Source organism: Solanum tuberosum, unplaced genomic scaffold (assembly GCF_000226075.1).
Source record: "Solanum tuberosum cultivar DM 1-3 516 R44 unplaced genomic scaffold, SolTub_3.0 scf00913, whole genome shotgun sequence".
In the NCBI taxonomy this organism is placed as follows: Eukaryota; Viridiplantae; Streptophyta; class Magnoliopsida; order Solanales; family Solanaceae; genus Solanum; species Solanum tuberosum.
The window spans coordinates 20,527-36,393 of record NW_006239804.1 but is presented as its reverse complement, the minus strand read 5'-3'; the positions used below and the strand labels follow the sequence as shown (position 1 = coordinate 36,393).

Sequence of the window (15,867 nt, the reverse complement as noted above, 5' to 3'; positions counted from 1 at the left end):
AATGAAAGAAAAAAATAAAATAAGAATAAGAAACTCAAATAATTATAATCAAAGAAGTAAAAAAATAACTTATGTATGAAAAAGATTAAAATATACCTTTAACTTTGCTAGAAGAATCAGCTATACCCCTAAATAATTTTTAAGAAAATTAAAAGTCAAAAATATAAATTTAAAACTAATTTTTTCACTTCCGTTAAATGAAGGGTATATGTGAGCTCATTTTGTAACGGTAGGGGTATATGTGAGCCATTTGTATAACGGTAAGGGTATATATGAGCCACTTTCATAACGAGGGGGGTATCAGCTTCAAATGACAAAGTTGAGGGGTATATCAATCTCTTTTCCCTTGTTTAAATGCAAGAACAGGTAAAAAGAAATAGATCTTGGCCTAATTTAATCTCAAACTAGTTTACGACAAGAATAAAGATAGTTCAAGTTCATATAAGGAAACCATTCATTTCTTTTTGATCTGATGCGAGATTCTTCAAAAGAGCAAGAAATGTATATGTGAAATTGCTTCATTCCATATTTACGACTCTTCTTAAAGTTTATGATCTTTATTCGCTGAAAAGTCTGCAAAATTGTTAGTATCTCTCGAGTCGTGTCTAATAGTGATTTCTTGCAAATGTTTATAATCTTTGATAATAGACGTAAGAGGGGTTGAGTTGTGATCTGTATTTTAACTCATTTCAACCTAAGTAACTTTTGGAAGAGATCAATAAGTACTCATCTATTTATTAACTCAGTCCATTTGACTCAACCCAAATTCAGTTCAACTCGTTTATTTGACACCTCTAATTTCAATATTCACTTACCTTATCATTTTTTTAAAATCTTCCGAAAGCAACATATCTAGTTTACGCCCTCACTTTGCTACCAATATTTAATTTAATCAATCAGCTAACCTTGATTGGGGGAGAGAAATTCAACTAATTTATTTTCAAATTCAAAGAAAGTGAAATACCGACAATGTTTATATAATTAAATGGAGTAGTACAAAAAGGAATTTTACTTTTGTCGATCGTTCAATTTTCGAGATATTAGAATAAGAATTAACAACAAAAATGAAATGAAGGTTAGTTAAATCAAGTTCGATTATCGATAAACTCAGATTTTAATTAGAATTAAAACCCGTGAATTATATTGTCAGATTAAATTCCAATAATAGGAGATGTTATCCTACGGCGCGCCTCACAGTAACCCGTTTTGTAGAGCCAGCCGACACGTTAGCTACGGCGCTTCACCGACACCACAAACGCGGCTGGCTTAAATGGGCCCCACCAACGAATTTATGAATTAAATATGAAAATTCCTTGTCTCTATGAATGCATGTGACTTTTCTGAATAAATTAATTATTAATTTTCTCCACTGAATAAATTCTTTTGTTTCTACACATCTCTAATCTGAATTTTTTCTTTTCTTACCTTATAAAAAATACTGTGAAAACGTAGTACTTATTTGTTAAAATAATCACTTCTCAATACTAATCTTGTCTCAATATATAATAAAGTAGAATAAAATCTGGTGGGAATTATACTTTTGTGGCCTCCTTATTAAAAGTTCCAATAATTGCGCTTTAAAGTTTAAATTTCAGGGCAAAATAACATATTCGCTTAATTTGGTTAAAATGTAAACAACACACAATTTGGTTAAAATTTGCATCACCAAATAAGATTTGAGTATACATGGAATATATTGTTATCGTTTATATTACGAGCATTCAAGTGAATTAATATTTGGAAACTAATTTTGATTAGAAATAGTTGAAATGCAAGACTTTGATAATATATGTAGTGTAACAATAGGCATTACTATGTTCTGATTATAGTATATTAATTGTCTTCTTATTTTTTCGTTTACACAATGCATAAGAAATTATAAATAATAAGGGTATAATTTTATTAGTTTACCTCTCTTGACAAATTTTTTTATGAAACTTTACACATTTATGAATTAATAAGAAGAATAAAATGAAAAAGTTAATTAATTCTTTTTTTTATCTTATAAATAATTTAGAATACTATTTTTTAACATTATGAACAACTAATATAAAATCGAAAAGTGTACAACCATAGTGGTCAATCAATTCCCTTTAACTCTTTGAGATCGACTATTCTATTTTAACCTCCTATCTTTTCTTTCTCCCATTTAATGTCACTAATAAGACCATCAGATGGTTCATTCATGTGACCGCAAATTGGGGTCACTTTTAATTTTGCATATTTTTTCACTACTCCCACTGAATTCTTTCGCTTTTCATGATGTAAAATAAAAATTATACTGCATCATTATTTAATATCCAAGATGTTGAAACCTTTTTAAAAATATTTTCTTCATTTATTTTTAGTTGTTCATTTTGTAATTTACGTTCTTTGAAAAAAATGATTAGTATGAGTTTTTATCATAATATTCATATTAATTGATTAAATCTTAAAAAATAATTAGAGAAAAAAGATTAACGTTAAGGTAAAACATAAAAAAAAAACTTTTGATATTCTAAAAGTGATTTGTAGGTAAAAGTAAAAATATAAATTTTATTCTCTTTAGTTCATAATAATTAAATTTGCAAGGCAATGTACACCTATTGCACTATTAATTTATTTTGAACATTGTAAAAGGGCTTAAAATTTTAATTGTTATGAACTATCGATAGTAATGATATAGTAGACAAGTAAAAATGACCGAACAAAGTATATCTCAATTGGTTGTTTATTTTGTTGAATCGACAACCAAGTTTTTCACTTTTAATTATGTTTCCTTTCTTTTTATTTTTTATTTTTTATATTTATCTAGTATTTGATATTCATGTTAGAATTTGATTAATTTACATTCGCATTACGTAAAGTGGGGAAGCACTTAAATTCCTACTAATATTTTTTTCTTATTTAAAACTCGTTATTAAGACTTATAATAGACAACAACAATTTCATTCGCTACATCAGATCGTTGATATATATTTCCATTTCTTCTTTATTCCCCAAAACAAGTTAGAGGAAACTTATGAACCAGTCCTAGCTAAGATGTGGAGAAGTTTGTCGGCCAATAAAATTGAACTAAATCGACCGTCATAAATTCAGCTAGCTGTGATTAATTAAGTACAACAAAAGACAATCTTGTTAGAGAAATTAGCATTTTAAACTAATTATTCCTATTTTACTCTTTTGATATAGACAGCAATAAGTAAATCCCTTAATTGTCTCTATAATATATACACTACAATCTATATCAATTTAATTCTTGGCTCTTTTTTGGGTTGAAATGAAATCATATCATCCGTTTGATCAGATCATCCTTCATTTTTACTAGTTTAATACTTTAAAAATAATTTTTTAATAAATCAAGGAAAAAAAATTATTTTTATTTCACTCTTAACATTAATTATTTATTTCAAAATTTAATATCAATATACATCAATTAATATAAATATTATGATAAAAATACTTATATTAATTATTATTTTGCGGTGAAACATACCTTAAAGTGAGAAAAGATACCATAGGGGTGGGACAAGTATGACTAGGATTCACGGATATATAGTTGTACAAGAATATAAATATATAGTGGTAGTAAAGCCCTTCAAGCTATAGTCAAAAGTGCATTTTTTTAAAATTTTTTTTATAGTACAAGATATTTGATCTGCTTACCTATCAAAGGGGATAGGAATTTGTATTTACCAAAAAAGTCTGCTGTTATATATATATATTCATCATCTTCTCGATTTTAACATTAATTTTGTGGAGCCTACTGCCTCCTTCCATCCCCATCTCCATAGCTATCATGCTTTAGTAAATTTAGAGAAGAAATCAACATGAGTCGTAGTGCAATTGTGAGACTGTTCTATTCTTTATAACAGGTCTCAGGTTTGAATTTTAATGTTGGAAGCGCCACCCACAAATGAGCCCTGCAGTGCGCAGGGCTTTGCAGTGTGCGATCTGAATGATGTTGGTGCGTCATCCCGAATAAACCCTGCCTTGCAGTGTGCGATCCGAATTTAGTAAGGACTCCAATATAGGCTTCAGTCAATTCTTTAAATATTCATCTAAATAAATTTCTTAAATGTCAATAAGAACAAAATGAAACTTTTGTAGTTCCTTTATCATCATCAAAAGATGTTTTGCCGTGGCTAGAGTTGTTCATTTCCTTAATTAGACGTCTCAGTTTTGAGTTACAGATATGAATTTTTTTTGATAAAGATCATTTTTAAAAATGAGTTTTATGTGACACGAATTTAAATTAATCAAACTTTAATATAAATATTAGAAATTGATGTGCGGTGATCTTACCCTAGAGTCATCATGCACAACTGTACCAACTTACTCCTTATAAACTATCCACACTATTGTCTTTTTTCTTTTATGGTGAATTTTTTTTATCAATTAATGTCATATAATTTATATTATTATTGTATCTCATTGGTCCATTCTACTCCCATACTATCTATGCATAGACAAAAATTAAAAATAGATAGGTAAGTAAAGACAATAGGAAGCTGCAAATCCGGCGCAAGTTGCTATCAAAATCCAGATCTACTCTTAAATTCTCATACCCAAAAGTCTTTTGATAATGGTTAATTATAGAGTTTAAGTTGTACAATAATTTATTTTACACTATAAATGTAATTTTATTTGTATTACAAATTAGGTACTATTTTTAACTTGTTATAAATAGGTACTTAACATTTTTTATTAAGTAAAATACTTCTCAATTTACATAGTTTATTTAGGAGTGTGTCAAAATTAAAAACACTACTTATTTCGATACATTCTTTAAGAATTTTTTAATTAGATATGTATTTTATTAAACTAACCTAGTAACCTTATTAATGATATTTTTGAATTCTAAATTTGTTTACTACTCTCTCTATCCGTTTACTTTCATTATCCACTATTCCAAAATTAGATTCATTTTTTACTTGTCACTTTTGATATAACAAAAAAATATTATTTTTTTTTGTTTTTCACTCAACATTAATTATTTATTTCCCAAATTATTTTCAAGATCTAATATTATACATCAATTAATATGTATACTATAGTAAAACATTCATATTAATCATATATTTTTTTTTTACATATGAAACTTAAATGGACAAGTAAAAGTGAATGGAATGAATACTATTTTTGATATAAGAATCATGTAAAATAAAACAGATGTAGTAGTAATTCTTACTCCCCTAATTTATTATAGTTCTTAATTCACCCTTATTATCAATCAAAATATTGATATTATTTTCAAAATTTAGTATCGTGAGTTTATTATTTTATTATTTATTTTTTAAATGTTATGTCAAATCGGACAAATAAAAATGAACAGAGGGAATAAGAAAAAAAATTAGTTAGTGATAATTGATCTAATGGTCTTCCTTTCACCCACCAGTTGAAATTAAGACGAGTAAGTGAGTGAGTCGGTTCCTTCTAATTGCGTCACTTTCAACAAATCTTTAAATAATGAAGAATTACAGTTGCTATTTGAACTCTCTACTCTACTAATCACTTTCTCTCTCTACTTTAACTATACTCTGGACTGTGTATTCCTATTTCACAACATATAGCTTCTTGATTAATTATTTAATTAGTAGTACTATTAACTACTACAACGTATTAATTAAATTTTTTATTTTTTATTTTCATAGACCTCATATATATGAAAGGCCTTTCCAAGAAGAGTAGATTGAAAGAGTGATTTTTTTTTTCTTTCGTTTTCACGGGTGAGCACCTGTAGTGATTGGATCCATACTTCTACTGCATTATATTCTCAACCCCTTTTCTTTCTCTCTCTATTTTTTTGTTCTTTCTCTCTCTAAACAATCCAAAATTTGTTTCGAATGTGAGAGAAGAGTGGGAGCTCAAGTTCAGGAAGAAGACTGGGAATTCTTGATTTGTGGGAATTTGATAGAAAGTTGAAAGCTTTTTTGCTATTAAGAAACTGGGTTTCATTTATTTTTTGGTTTAAGGTATTCAAAACCTTTCTTTCTTAGCAAATTGTAACTATTTCTGGTTTTTTTTCTTTTTTTTCCTTGGTGGGTTTTGCAAAAAGATTCCATTTTTGGCTTCTACTTATTGAATTGATCTAAAATGGGTAATGGGGTGTTTTTGGTTTTTTATTTCTGTGTTTCAGTGTAGTATACTGAACTGACTTTACTTCCATTTCTACTCACCTAAATCTCATATTTTACTTGGTGGAAAAGGAAAGAACTTGTTCATAATGTTTATAGTGGCATAAGCATTTAATGTTTTAGTAGAATGTATCTGCTTTTGTTCTACTGTTTCTTGAAGTTGTAGTATTTGATTGTTTTGTAAGTGATACTGTTGTGAAGTTCATTTGGGGGTCCATGGATCTAGTTGGAAAAGTGTGATTTGATCTTGTTCCTAGAGATAGAGTTTATTTATTCATATTTTGTTTATTTATGTGAATAAAGTTTTGTTCTTGGTATATCTTTTTTATAATTTGTTCTGCTTGGGGATTATCAGGTTGGAACATGTCAAGGCCACTCCATAGAGGTGTGTCAGGTGGGGGGAGGTTATCAGTTAATGGCCCTGATTTCTGGGATGATTCTCAGATGAAAGATAAAATAGAAAAGGAAGATTTGGAGCGTAATCGCTCGCCTGGTGATCAGACTTATTCGCCTACCAAATTCCTTTGCCGGATTCTGTTTCCAGATAATTCTCCTTCAAAACATAATTTGGGTGAAAATGGCTTACTTTCTGATCCATTTAGCCCTGGAACTGGAAGAAATAGACTTAAGTATGCTTTGGGTTTGATCAGGCTGAGCTTAGTTGGCATAGTACTTCTTGCCCTTACTGGATCCTTTTGGTGGACAATTTCGATAACCTCCTCGTCGAGAGGTCATATATACCATGGATACAGGCAGCTTCAGGAGCAAGTAGTATCGGATTTGAAAGACATTGGACAGCTCTCTCTTGGTGCTGCAAATGTGAAGGATATAGAATACTGTCCTCCTGAATCTGAGAACTTTATTCCATGTTTCAATGTGTCAGAAAATCTTGATTTGGGCCTTTCTAAAGGCGAGGAGGTTGACCGCCATTGTGGACCTGGTTCAAGACAAAATTGCTTGGTACTTCCCCCTGTTAATTACAAGATTCCTCTTAGGTGGCCTACGGGTAGAGATGTCATTTGGCATGCAAATGTTAATATTACTGCTCAAGAGGTACTCTCCTCTGGAAGTATGACAAAAAGGTGAGTGCAAAATGCAAGTTTCTTTTGCTTAACTATGATTGTATTATCTGCTCCTTTGCTTATTTGTCTCCTCAAAACATGCAATGTTAGGTTGATGATGTTGGAAGAAGAGCAGATTTCCTTTCGGTCAGACTCTGCCATGTTTGACAGCATTGAAGACTACTCACATCAAATAGCAGAAATGATTGGGCTACGGAATGAGTCAAACTTTGTACGAGCCGGGGTAAGTGGATTCTAATTGTTGGGACTGGTTTCTGGTGTACTTCCACTTGTGCTCCGTAGTTCATCCTTGTATTCAGAATTCCTTATCACTTCCTACTACTTGATTAAAAAAACCATCTTGTGCTAAAATTCCATTGACCAGTGAAATACGGTTTCCCTTTGCTTACTACATGCATATCTGGATAGCATACTTATATTATTTCCGTATATTTTTGCTGTAGTCCTTAAGAAAGCTTCTACAACAACTAGATCTCATTGAATTTTCGTTTAGATTTCTCTTCCGCTCTTGAAGGACTGCTTCTGTCAGATTTGGAAATGTTAGTTCTATTTTCCTTTTTGTCTGGTGCCATTAAAGTTGTATCAAACTCTAACTACTTGATACTCTTGCTTCCTTTTCAGGTCCGAACTATCTTGGATATTGGATGTGGTTATGGCAGTTTTGGGGCACATCTCTTTTCTAGCCAACTATTGACCATGTGTGTTGCAAACTATGAAGCTTCAGGCAGTCAAGTTCAGCTGACACTTGAAAGAGGTCTTCCCGCAATGATTGGATCATTTAATTCAAAGCAGTTGCCTTATCCATCTCTTTCCTTTGATATGATACATTGTGCGGAATGTCATGTTGACTGGGATCAGAAAGGTACTCTTCAGAATTATGTACTTTGTTAATATTCTTAGTTCTCTTTATCTGGAAAATTTTGGATATGCAAATGGGTAGAACCTTGTTTAGGTCTCACTTTCATATGAATTAGTTACCAAGTGATGTTTCATAATTCATGCATGGTTTTAGGAACATACAAGACGTTGCATCAGGGGATTTTAATTGGAACAAGTGAAAACTTGACAAGTAGTCTTTTTTCTCAACATGACTGTGCTTCTATACTTGAATTATTTAAATCAGTTGTGATGCAGTTCCAAGGCCATTCCCTTGGTTTCGCTGCTTGTATCCTGAAGAAAAGGTATCTGACATAAGTTCATAGACATCAGCATATAACAAGTAATCTTGATGTCCAGTATGTTTCTCATACTTCCATTTGTAACAAAAGTTCGGGAAGAACTGAGTTTATACAGGTTCTTTCAAATGTTACATCACTATTCACTGAAGACTAACAAATCTAAGGGGAGGAAAGTTGGTGCTTCCTTTAAATGGTTGTTTCTTTTTTATGACTGATGTCCTGGTCAACTTGCCACACCTCTACTGTTGTACTGTATACCTGTGACTTCCCAGCACAGGTATCAGCTAAGTCTGCCAACCAAGGCTTAGATCGATGGTAAGAATTGAAATCACCTAGTGTAGTTTTTTGCCTCCGCTTTGATTTGAACCCACGACCTCATGGTTCTTCTCCCACTTCATTGACCACCAGTTCATACCCTTTGCCCTTGGGTGCAACACTTCTCTTCCCTCTTTGGAACTGCTAATAACTATTACTTGATGGTAAGAATTGAAATCACCTAGTGTTTTTTTTTTGCCTCTGCTTTGATTTGAACCCAAGAGCTCATGGTTCTCCTCCCACTTCATTGACCACCGGTTCATACCCTTGACTCTTGGGTGCAACACTTCTTTCCTATTAGGATCGGCTAATAACTAGTTCTTCCTATTGGGATGTTTTCCGTAAGTTCACTACTATTGTAATTCTGCTTCGTATAACTAATGTACATGTTAAATCTTGTATACTATCATTTATTAAGGCCTTAATAATATCTGAATTGTGGTGCAGATGGTATTTTTCTTGTTGAAGTTGATCGATTGTTAAGGCCTGGTGGATATTTTGTCTGGACTTCAACTGTTACGAATACTCAGCGCTCCGTCCGCAACAAAGTGAGCCTGAAAAAATGGAACTTTGTCCGGAATTTTGCTGAAAGTATGTGCTGGGAGCTGTTACCACAACAAGATGAAACTGTTGTATGGAAGAAGACAAGTTTAAAGAAATGTTATTTTGCAAGGTGTGCAGACCATGTCCACATATCTTCATTTCAATTTTTATTTCCCGATCCTCAATAGGTCATATCTTTGATCAAGTGGCATGTAAGCAATGATTGTGGGACTATAAAGAGTTTGCCTCTGTTTACAGGAGACCAGGTGTTGGACCTTCTATCTGCAGTAAAGGACAGGACATTGAATCCCCATATTATCGACCTCTACAAGCATGCATTGCTGGAACCCAAAGCCGCCGGTGGATTCCTATTGAAGAAAGGACAAAGTGGCCTTCTAGGGCCAAATTAAACTCCAGCGAACTTAAGATTCATGGTAATGGGGTATCCTCATTTTCAAAAGTTTTAAATGTGGAACACTTTGTTACATGATGTTATTTAGTTTCCTCTGAACATCTATTGATAGTGCTCTGTGCTTTATTAGGTTTGTTAGCTGAAGCTCTTGCTGAGGATTCCCTTAACTGGAATTCAGCAGTTAACAATTATTGGTCACTTCTTTCACCTTTAATATTTTCCGATCACCCAAAGCGACCTGGTGATGATGATCCTTCTCCTCCCTATAATATGCTTAGAAATGTGCTGGACATGAATGCCCATTTTGGTGGTTTGAATGCTGCTCTACTGGATGCTAGAAAGTCAGTGTGGGTCATGAATGTTATTCCCACTAGTGGGCCAAACTATCTTCCCCTAATTATCGACAGGGGATTCGTTGGTGTTTTGCATGATTGGTAATTTCTCTTCTCTTTCTCTAGTGAAGGAATCCACTGGATAAATATCTAGTCTTAATACATGCAACATTTTCTAGTTTACATGATAAAGAACTCTAGATGCATAAATCTGTCTGTAAATTGAATTTGGATGATAGCTTCTGATCGCCCTAACTCTTTATGTTTCCTATTAAGTGCCATACCTCACAATTCATATTATTTGGTTGAACAACACTTATCAGTTTTCACAACCCGTTGGCAGATGTGGATCCAAAATTTGAAGTTTATGGGTTCTTATAATGATCTCAAATTAATATACAATATAATTGAGTTCACAGTCAAATATTTATAAATATTTAATGGATTTCTTAATATATATCCATGGTTTTGTGCAAAAGCTATTGTGTTTCCGTGAACCCATATATTGTGTTCTAGATCCATGACTACTCGTTGGTTTCACGATATATGGTTGTAAGTTGTAACTAGGTTCAGTGACTAGATTTCCTTCACCAAGACAGCATCTTTCCGCAGAGTTTCTTTGCCCCTATTTACATGAAAATAATTTTTTAGCTTTGGATTTAAACACTTACAAGCTGGAGAAGTTTATGCTCACTGGTAACTCATTTTTTGTGATTGAGATGAAGAGGGAGCATGTATATCATAAATAAGGAGCAAAGTACTGATGACTGAGTAACATGTTTCCCAGTCTAAACTCTTGCACTTCTATTGACTTTCTGGGACCTTCATTTTATCCACTCGAAAGAACTTGTAGGTACTGGTTTGTGCTTGATCAATTGTATTTCTGGTGTTAAGAGAATACTGTATTGTATAGATAGTTGGCAGGAATCATACATGCTTGTAGATGACTCGTGTTAACACACTTAGACCAACTTCTAAATGCTTTCAACATCGACTTGTTTTCAGTAATGAAAAGACTTAAAGAAAAAAGGTTGATTGCAAGTCACATAAAAGCAGTTCATCTTGATTCATAAACTTTATCAAAAACAACTTCGTTTTATTTGTTTATTTAATATCTTTTGGGTGGATTCTGTGACTAATTTTGCTTTCTATTTCCTTCGCAGGTGTGAGGCATTTCCAACATATCCAAGAACTTACGATCTGGTACATGCTAATGGACTTCTGTCAATGGAATTTGGCCAACATAGCAGATGTCCGATGTTTGACCTGTTTATTGAGATGGATCGTGTTCTTCGTCCGGAGGTATGTATAGTTGTTGCTACACTTTGCTAGTTCTTATTTTGTAATTATGCAGCACTTAGATGGAGTTCTTTATAGTCAACAAGTAGTGACTTGTCAAGCTCTAATGTATATAATGGTGCAATAAGACTAGAATTAAGATAACTCTATCATGATTCATCCACTTCTTTTTTACAAGCAACCGAAATGTGGTTCTCGGAATCAGAGGGAGGTCTTTAAAGTCTTAGTGGGATTTGGGTCGCAAAAGGAGTTGTATGATTCAGCTCCTGTTTTCCACTCCCATAAGTGGCTACACTGGAAGTCTTTTTCTTAGCTAGAGAGGCATTGAAGTGGGCTCCATAAGAGTACAGAACATAGTGGTGTGATGATGCAGCATATAATGCCCCCTCCAATTGCTCTTTTTCTTAGTTTATCCTTTCCTATCACTAGTTATTCCTCCCTTTTCCCTCTCGTCTTTTGTTATAAGCATCCTTTTCTTCCTCCCACTCATAAGCACTGTATTGCAACTTTGAATGAGGCCGTACATGTTATTATGGTATTCGCTCTTTGCGACCTGAATACTATACGTACTTATGGCATATCTATAATTTCTACCTCAACATGCCATTTACCCTTTGATCTTGTATGCCAAAACACGTACACCCACTTTCAGCTGTTTTTAATGTACCTGAATGCTGAGCAACATCAACGTACTCTTGACTGGTTTTTTCTCTGTCTGCTAACCACTATTTGCATGCTGCAGGGCTGGGTGATTTTACGCGACACTGTCCCTCTTATTGAATTAGCAAGATCTCATGCAGCACGGTTGAAATGGGACGCGAGAGTTATAGAGGTAGAAAGCAGTGATGAGAAGCTACTAATTTGCCAGAAACCATTTTCAAGAAGACAAGCAAGCTAAAAATTGTCAAGGATCTCAAGATTGTAGATGATAATAGTCATTTGTTTGTTGGATCATATTATTAAACAGCAAAAATTTCACACGGAAAGGGCGGTAACTAAATTTTTTGGACAGTCAGAAAAGCACGAGAGCACAAGAAGAGAAGACAACAGAATGGTTCTGCAAAGGGACCTAAACCACAACTCCTATGTAGCCGTAAGGCGTACATAGGGCCATGTAATTACACATTTGAGGCACAGTGCAAGTGGGAATTGTTTTGGGGCTATAGTTTTTTCCTTGTGATGTCTCATTTTATTATAACTATACAAGCAAAAACCATATGTTGATTGAAATTGTGAAGGTATTATAGAATAAGGGCAATCCTAGCTGCTGTAGCATATCTCATTTGCTTTGGCTTTTGACTCCTTTTTGATAGTTCATTCTTGATACTCTGGCAAGTGATTCCAGTTCAGTTTCGACAAAGCGTTCTACCTTTTGGTATGGAGGAATATATTTTCCAGTTGTTTGGTGAAATTTTACGGAAAATATTCTTTTCGACAAAATAAGTTACTTAAAAATTAAGAAAATGACTAGAAAACAAAGGACGCTCCACACTAATTGTCTTTTCATCTTCCAACACACCTCCTACCTTTATTCCATAACCCCTATTCCCACCATCCCCACACCTTACTTTTACTCCGCCTCATAAAGTCGTAGTACTTATCTAGACTATATACAAATGTTTTTTAAATAATTAACCGGACAACGTCTTAGTAACTGGATACGACCTTAACCCCTATATATGCAAAATATCAATTATTCGGGAATGAATGATGATATAAAGTCATCTTTAATGGATAATTGGCTTTCTCATGATTTACAATGTTCAAAATTAACACAACAGGTAAGTGAGAAACTATTCTTAAACTTGTTCGATCACCAAAGGATCATCTTTATAGTAATGCCTCCGCTCTAAAACAACAACCGACCTTAGCTCAGTTGGTAGAGCGGAGGACTGTAGTGTGCTTCATAGCAATCCTTAGGTCGCTGGTTCGAATCCGGCAGGTCGGATTTTTTTTAACAGTCATCTCTTTCTTCTTCATTTTTTTCTTTCTTTCTGGTAATGTTTATATTCTTAAACCCTACACCCCAAAACCAGAAAAATCACAAACTAAACGATACAAAAATGACAGTTTGGCGTCTCTTTTGGACCAAATCCACCGCCATTTCTTCCAATTCAAAACCCTCACAACATTTCTCCTTAAACCCTAACTCAACTTTCTCTCAATTCACTTCCCACTGCAGACAATTTTCCACCTCCTTCCTCGTCACCAAAATCCCAAAGAAATTCCGCAAGAAACGAAAGAAAAAGGAATCCCCACGTACCAAATTGGTTCAAACTCAACCAAACATCAATCCCCATTTCGAAAACATTCTTTTTCGTGATACCCATTTCAGATTTCTCACTAAAACCAAAGAATTCCTCTCCAAACAATCCCATCATGTACTTCCCCTTGACGATGCCGGAAAACTCCACCAGCAGCTGGGGTTCCCACGTGGCCGGAAAGTTGTCCGATCCCTCCAACGACATCCTTCAATTTTCGAAATTTATCGGCACAATGATGGTAAGATGTGGATTGGTTTTACTGATTTCATGGAAAAATTGTTAGATGAGGAGGGTAAAGTAATGAATGAAATGGAAAGTGATAGAGTTAGTGTTGTTAGGAAATTGTTAATGATGTCGAAAGATAAGAGGATTGCTTTGAGTAAAATTTATCATAATAGGCTTTTATTTGGTATACCTGAAGATTTTAGGGATAGGATAAGGAAGTATGAGGATTATTTTAAGGTGGTTGTTGAGGAAGATGGGAAAAGGGTAATTGAGCTTGTGAAATGGGATCCTACATTGGCAGTGAGCGCGTTAGAGAAGGAGTATATGGTTGATGAGGATAAGGTGAAGAAGGCGTTCAAGTTTCCGATAAAACACGGGAAGGCATTGGATTTGGATGAAGGTGATGAGAGGAAGTTGAATTTGTTGTATACATTGCCATTGGTTTCGCCTTATTCTGATGGGAGTAAGCTGGATTTGTGGACGGTGGAGGCGGAGAAGTTTAGGGTGGGATTGATTCATGAGTTCTTGAGCTTGACATTGGAGAAGAGAGCTTATATACACAACATTGTGGAGTTCAAGGAGGAGTTTTGTCTTACGAAGCATACTTATCAGATGCTCTTGAAACAGCCTCGGACGTTTTACTTGGCTGGTACAGAAATGAATTGGTCTGTGTTTCTTAAGGATGCTTATGGAGAAGACGGGGTTTTGCTAAATAAGGATCCACAGGTGCTGTTCAATGAGAAACTTTATAGATATGCAGACATGAAAGTAGTGAAGCCAAGCAGTGATGTCTATGAGACATGACAGGTTGAATTAGCTTTGACGTCTAGTGTAACTTATGGTGATGATGGAGATCATAGAGCAGAATTTACACGAAGGATGTGTTTGGGGAAGACAGGGTTTGCTAAATAATGATCCGCAGGTGCTTTTGATGAGAAACTAAATAGATATTCAGACATGAAAGTATTAAAGTCAAGCAGTGATGTCTATGAGACATAAAAGGTTGAATTAGCTTTTACTTCTAGTGTAACTTATGGTGATGGTGGAGCTTCATAGAGCAGAATTTACTCGAAGAATGCAGAAGAAGAATTATGGTGGACCTCATCCACCTATGTTATATATCAAAGCAACATAAATTTTGAGGTATCTAGAGTTGTTTCGAACTCTTGTTTACCATTTTCCTGCTGCCTATTGTTTTCAGCTGCAAATTGTAATCATGCCTGTACTCTTATCATCTTCAAAATGTAGAGCACTATTGCGTTCACAATGTAAAATCTTACTTATCAGAAGAAGAAATTCTTTGTTGCCAACCATTGCATTTGATTGTATAAGATAATATTCAGTATCCTACTATTATTTTAGAAGTTTGATTTAATTGAAACAAGATTTAATTTGGGCGTCTAAATGAAATATTCTTCAAGTTTAAGGGGCTGGCTATGTATTAAGCCTTAGTTTAACCATGACTCCATGAGTAAAATCTCTTTTTAGTTCTCTCTATCTGCATGAAAGTTACAACCTTGCATAGCCCAACGTCCACAGTTTATCTTGTATTGTCATTCAATTGCAATATCTTCATTGACATGATGGTGCTCTGAGCTGGTATGATATGCATATTTTGTGAAGACATGCATACATTGAACTTGTGCACAAGTTAGTTTTGACACTACCATTATTTGAAGACACAAAAAATAAGATGCATCAAGGAAAATAAAACTGTCCTTTATTAGGCCTACCTAACCTTTGATGACAAAGGATTGACCTCTTTTGTCTTAGTATTATGGTGGTTCAATCAATTTATCATATCCCTTTTCATAAATTATCAACACATCTAACAAAAATGTAGATGGGTTTGTGTCAAATCCTCCAAAACTATTAGGGCCCGTTTGGCCATAGATTTCCCAAATAATATTTGGGGAAAATTTTGGCAAATAGTGTTTGTCCATACAATTTGCCATTATTTGGCAAATATTTTTGGCAAATATCCCAAATACTAGTTTTTTCCAGTATTTGGGCCAAATCTCATTATTTGGGATCTTTTGAAAATTGAAATTTTACACCAAACTTTTATCTTTTACAAAAACACCCTCTATAGTAGTTGTTT

At 33.8% G+C, this 15,867-nt stretch overlaps 2 protein-coding genes and 1 non-coding gene across 3 annotated transcripts; all 3 read left to right on the top strand.

The window, feature by feature from the left end:
- The first annotated feature begins 5,662 nt into the window (after positions 1-5,662).
- LOC102603054 (probable pectin methyltransferase QUA2) lies at positions 5,663-12,559 on the top strand. The gene is made up of 9 exons (XM_006367672.2): positions 5,663-5,954; positions 6,472-7,198; positions 7,289-7,421; positions 7,820-8,060; positions 9,139-9,364; positions 9,493-9,668; positions 9,777-10,080; positions 11,142-11,280; positions 12,020-12,559. The coding sequence occupies exons 2-9, from the start codon at positions 6,480-6,482 to the stop codon at positions 12,173-12,175; spliced, it is 2,094 nt and encodes a 697-aa protein (XP_006367734.1). The 5' UTR covers positions 5,663-5,954; positions 6,472-6,479; the 3' UTR covers positions 12,176-12,559.
- A 541-nt stretch (positions 12,560-13,100) lies between these two features.
- Positions 13,101-15,076, top strand: LOC102602721 (protein ROOT PRIMORDIUM DEFECTIVE 1). The gene has a single exon (XM_006367671.2). The coding sequence runs from the start codon at positions 13,278-13,280 to the stop codon at positions 14,568-14,570; it is 1,293 nt and encodes a 430-aa protein (XP_006367733.2). The 5' UTR covers positions 13,101-13,277; the 3' UTR covers positions 14,571-15,076.
- TRNAY-GUA (transfer RNA tyrosine (anticodon GUA)) lies at positions 13,139-13,225 on the top strand. The gene is given in 2 exon segments: positions 13,139-13,175; positions 13,190-13,225. It is a non-coding gene; the product is annotated as a tRNA-Tyr (tRNA).
- Positions 15,077-15,867: the final 791 nt, after the last annotated feature.

Coding starts and splice junctions, on each gene's coding strand:
- LOC102602721 (XM_006367671.2), top strand. CDS start 13,278: ATGTTTATATTCTTAAACCCTACACCCCAAAACCAGAAAAATCACAAA.
- LOC102603054 (XM_006367672.2), top strand. CDS start 6,480: ATGTCAAGGCCACTCCATAGAGGTGTGTCAGGTGGGGGGAGGTTATCA. Junction 9,669..9,776: donor CAGCGAACTTAAGATTCATG/GTAATGGGGTAT, acceptor GTGCTTTATTAG/GTTTGTTAGCTGAAGCTCTT. Junction 11,281..12,019: donor ATCGTGTTCTTCGTCCGGAG/GTATGTATAGTT, acceptor TGCATGCTGCAG/GGCTGGGTGATTTTACGCGA.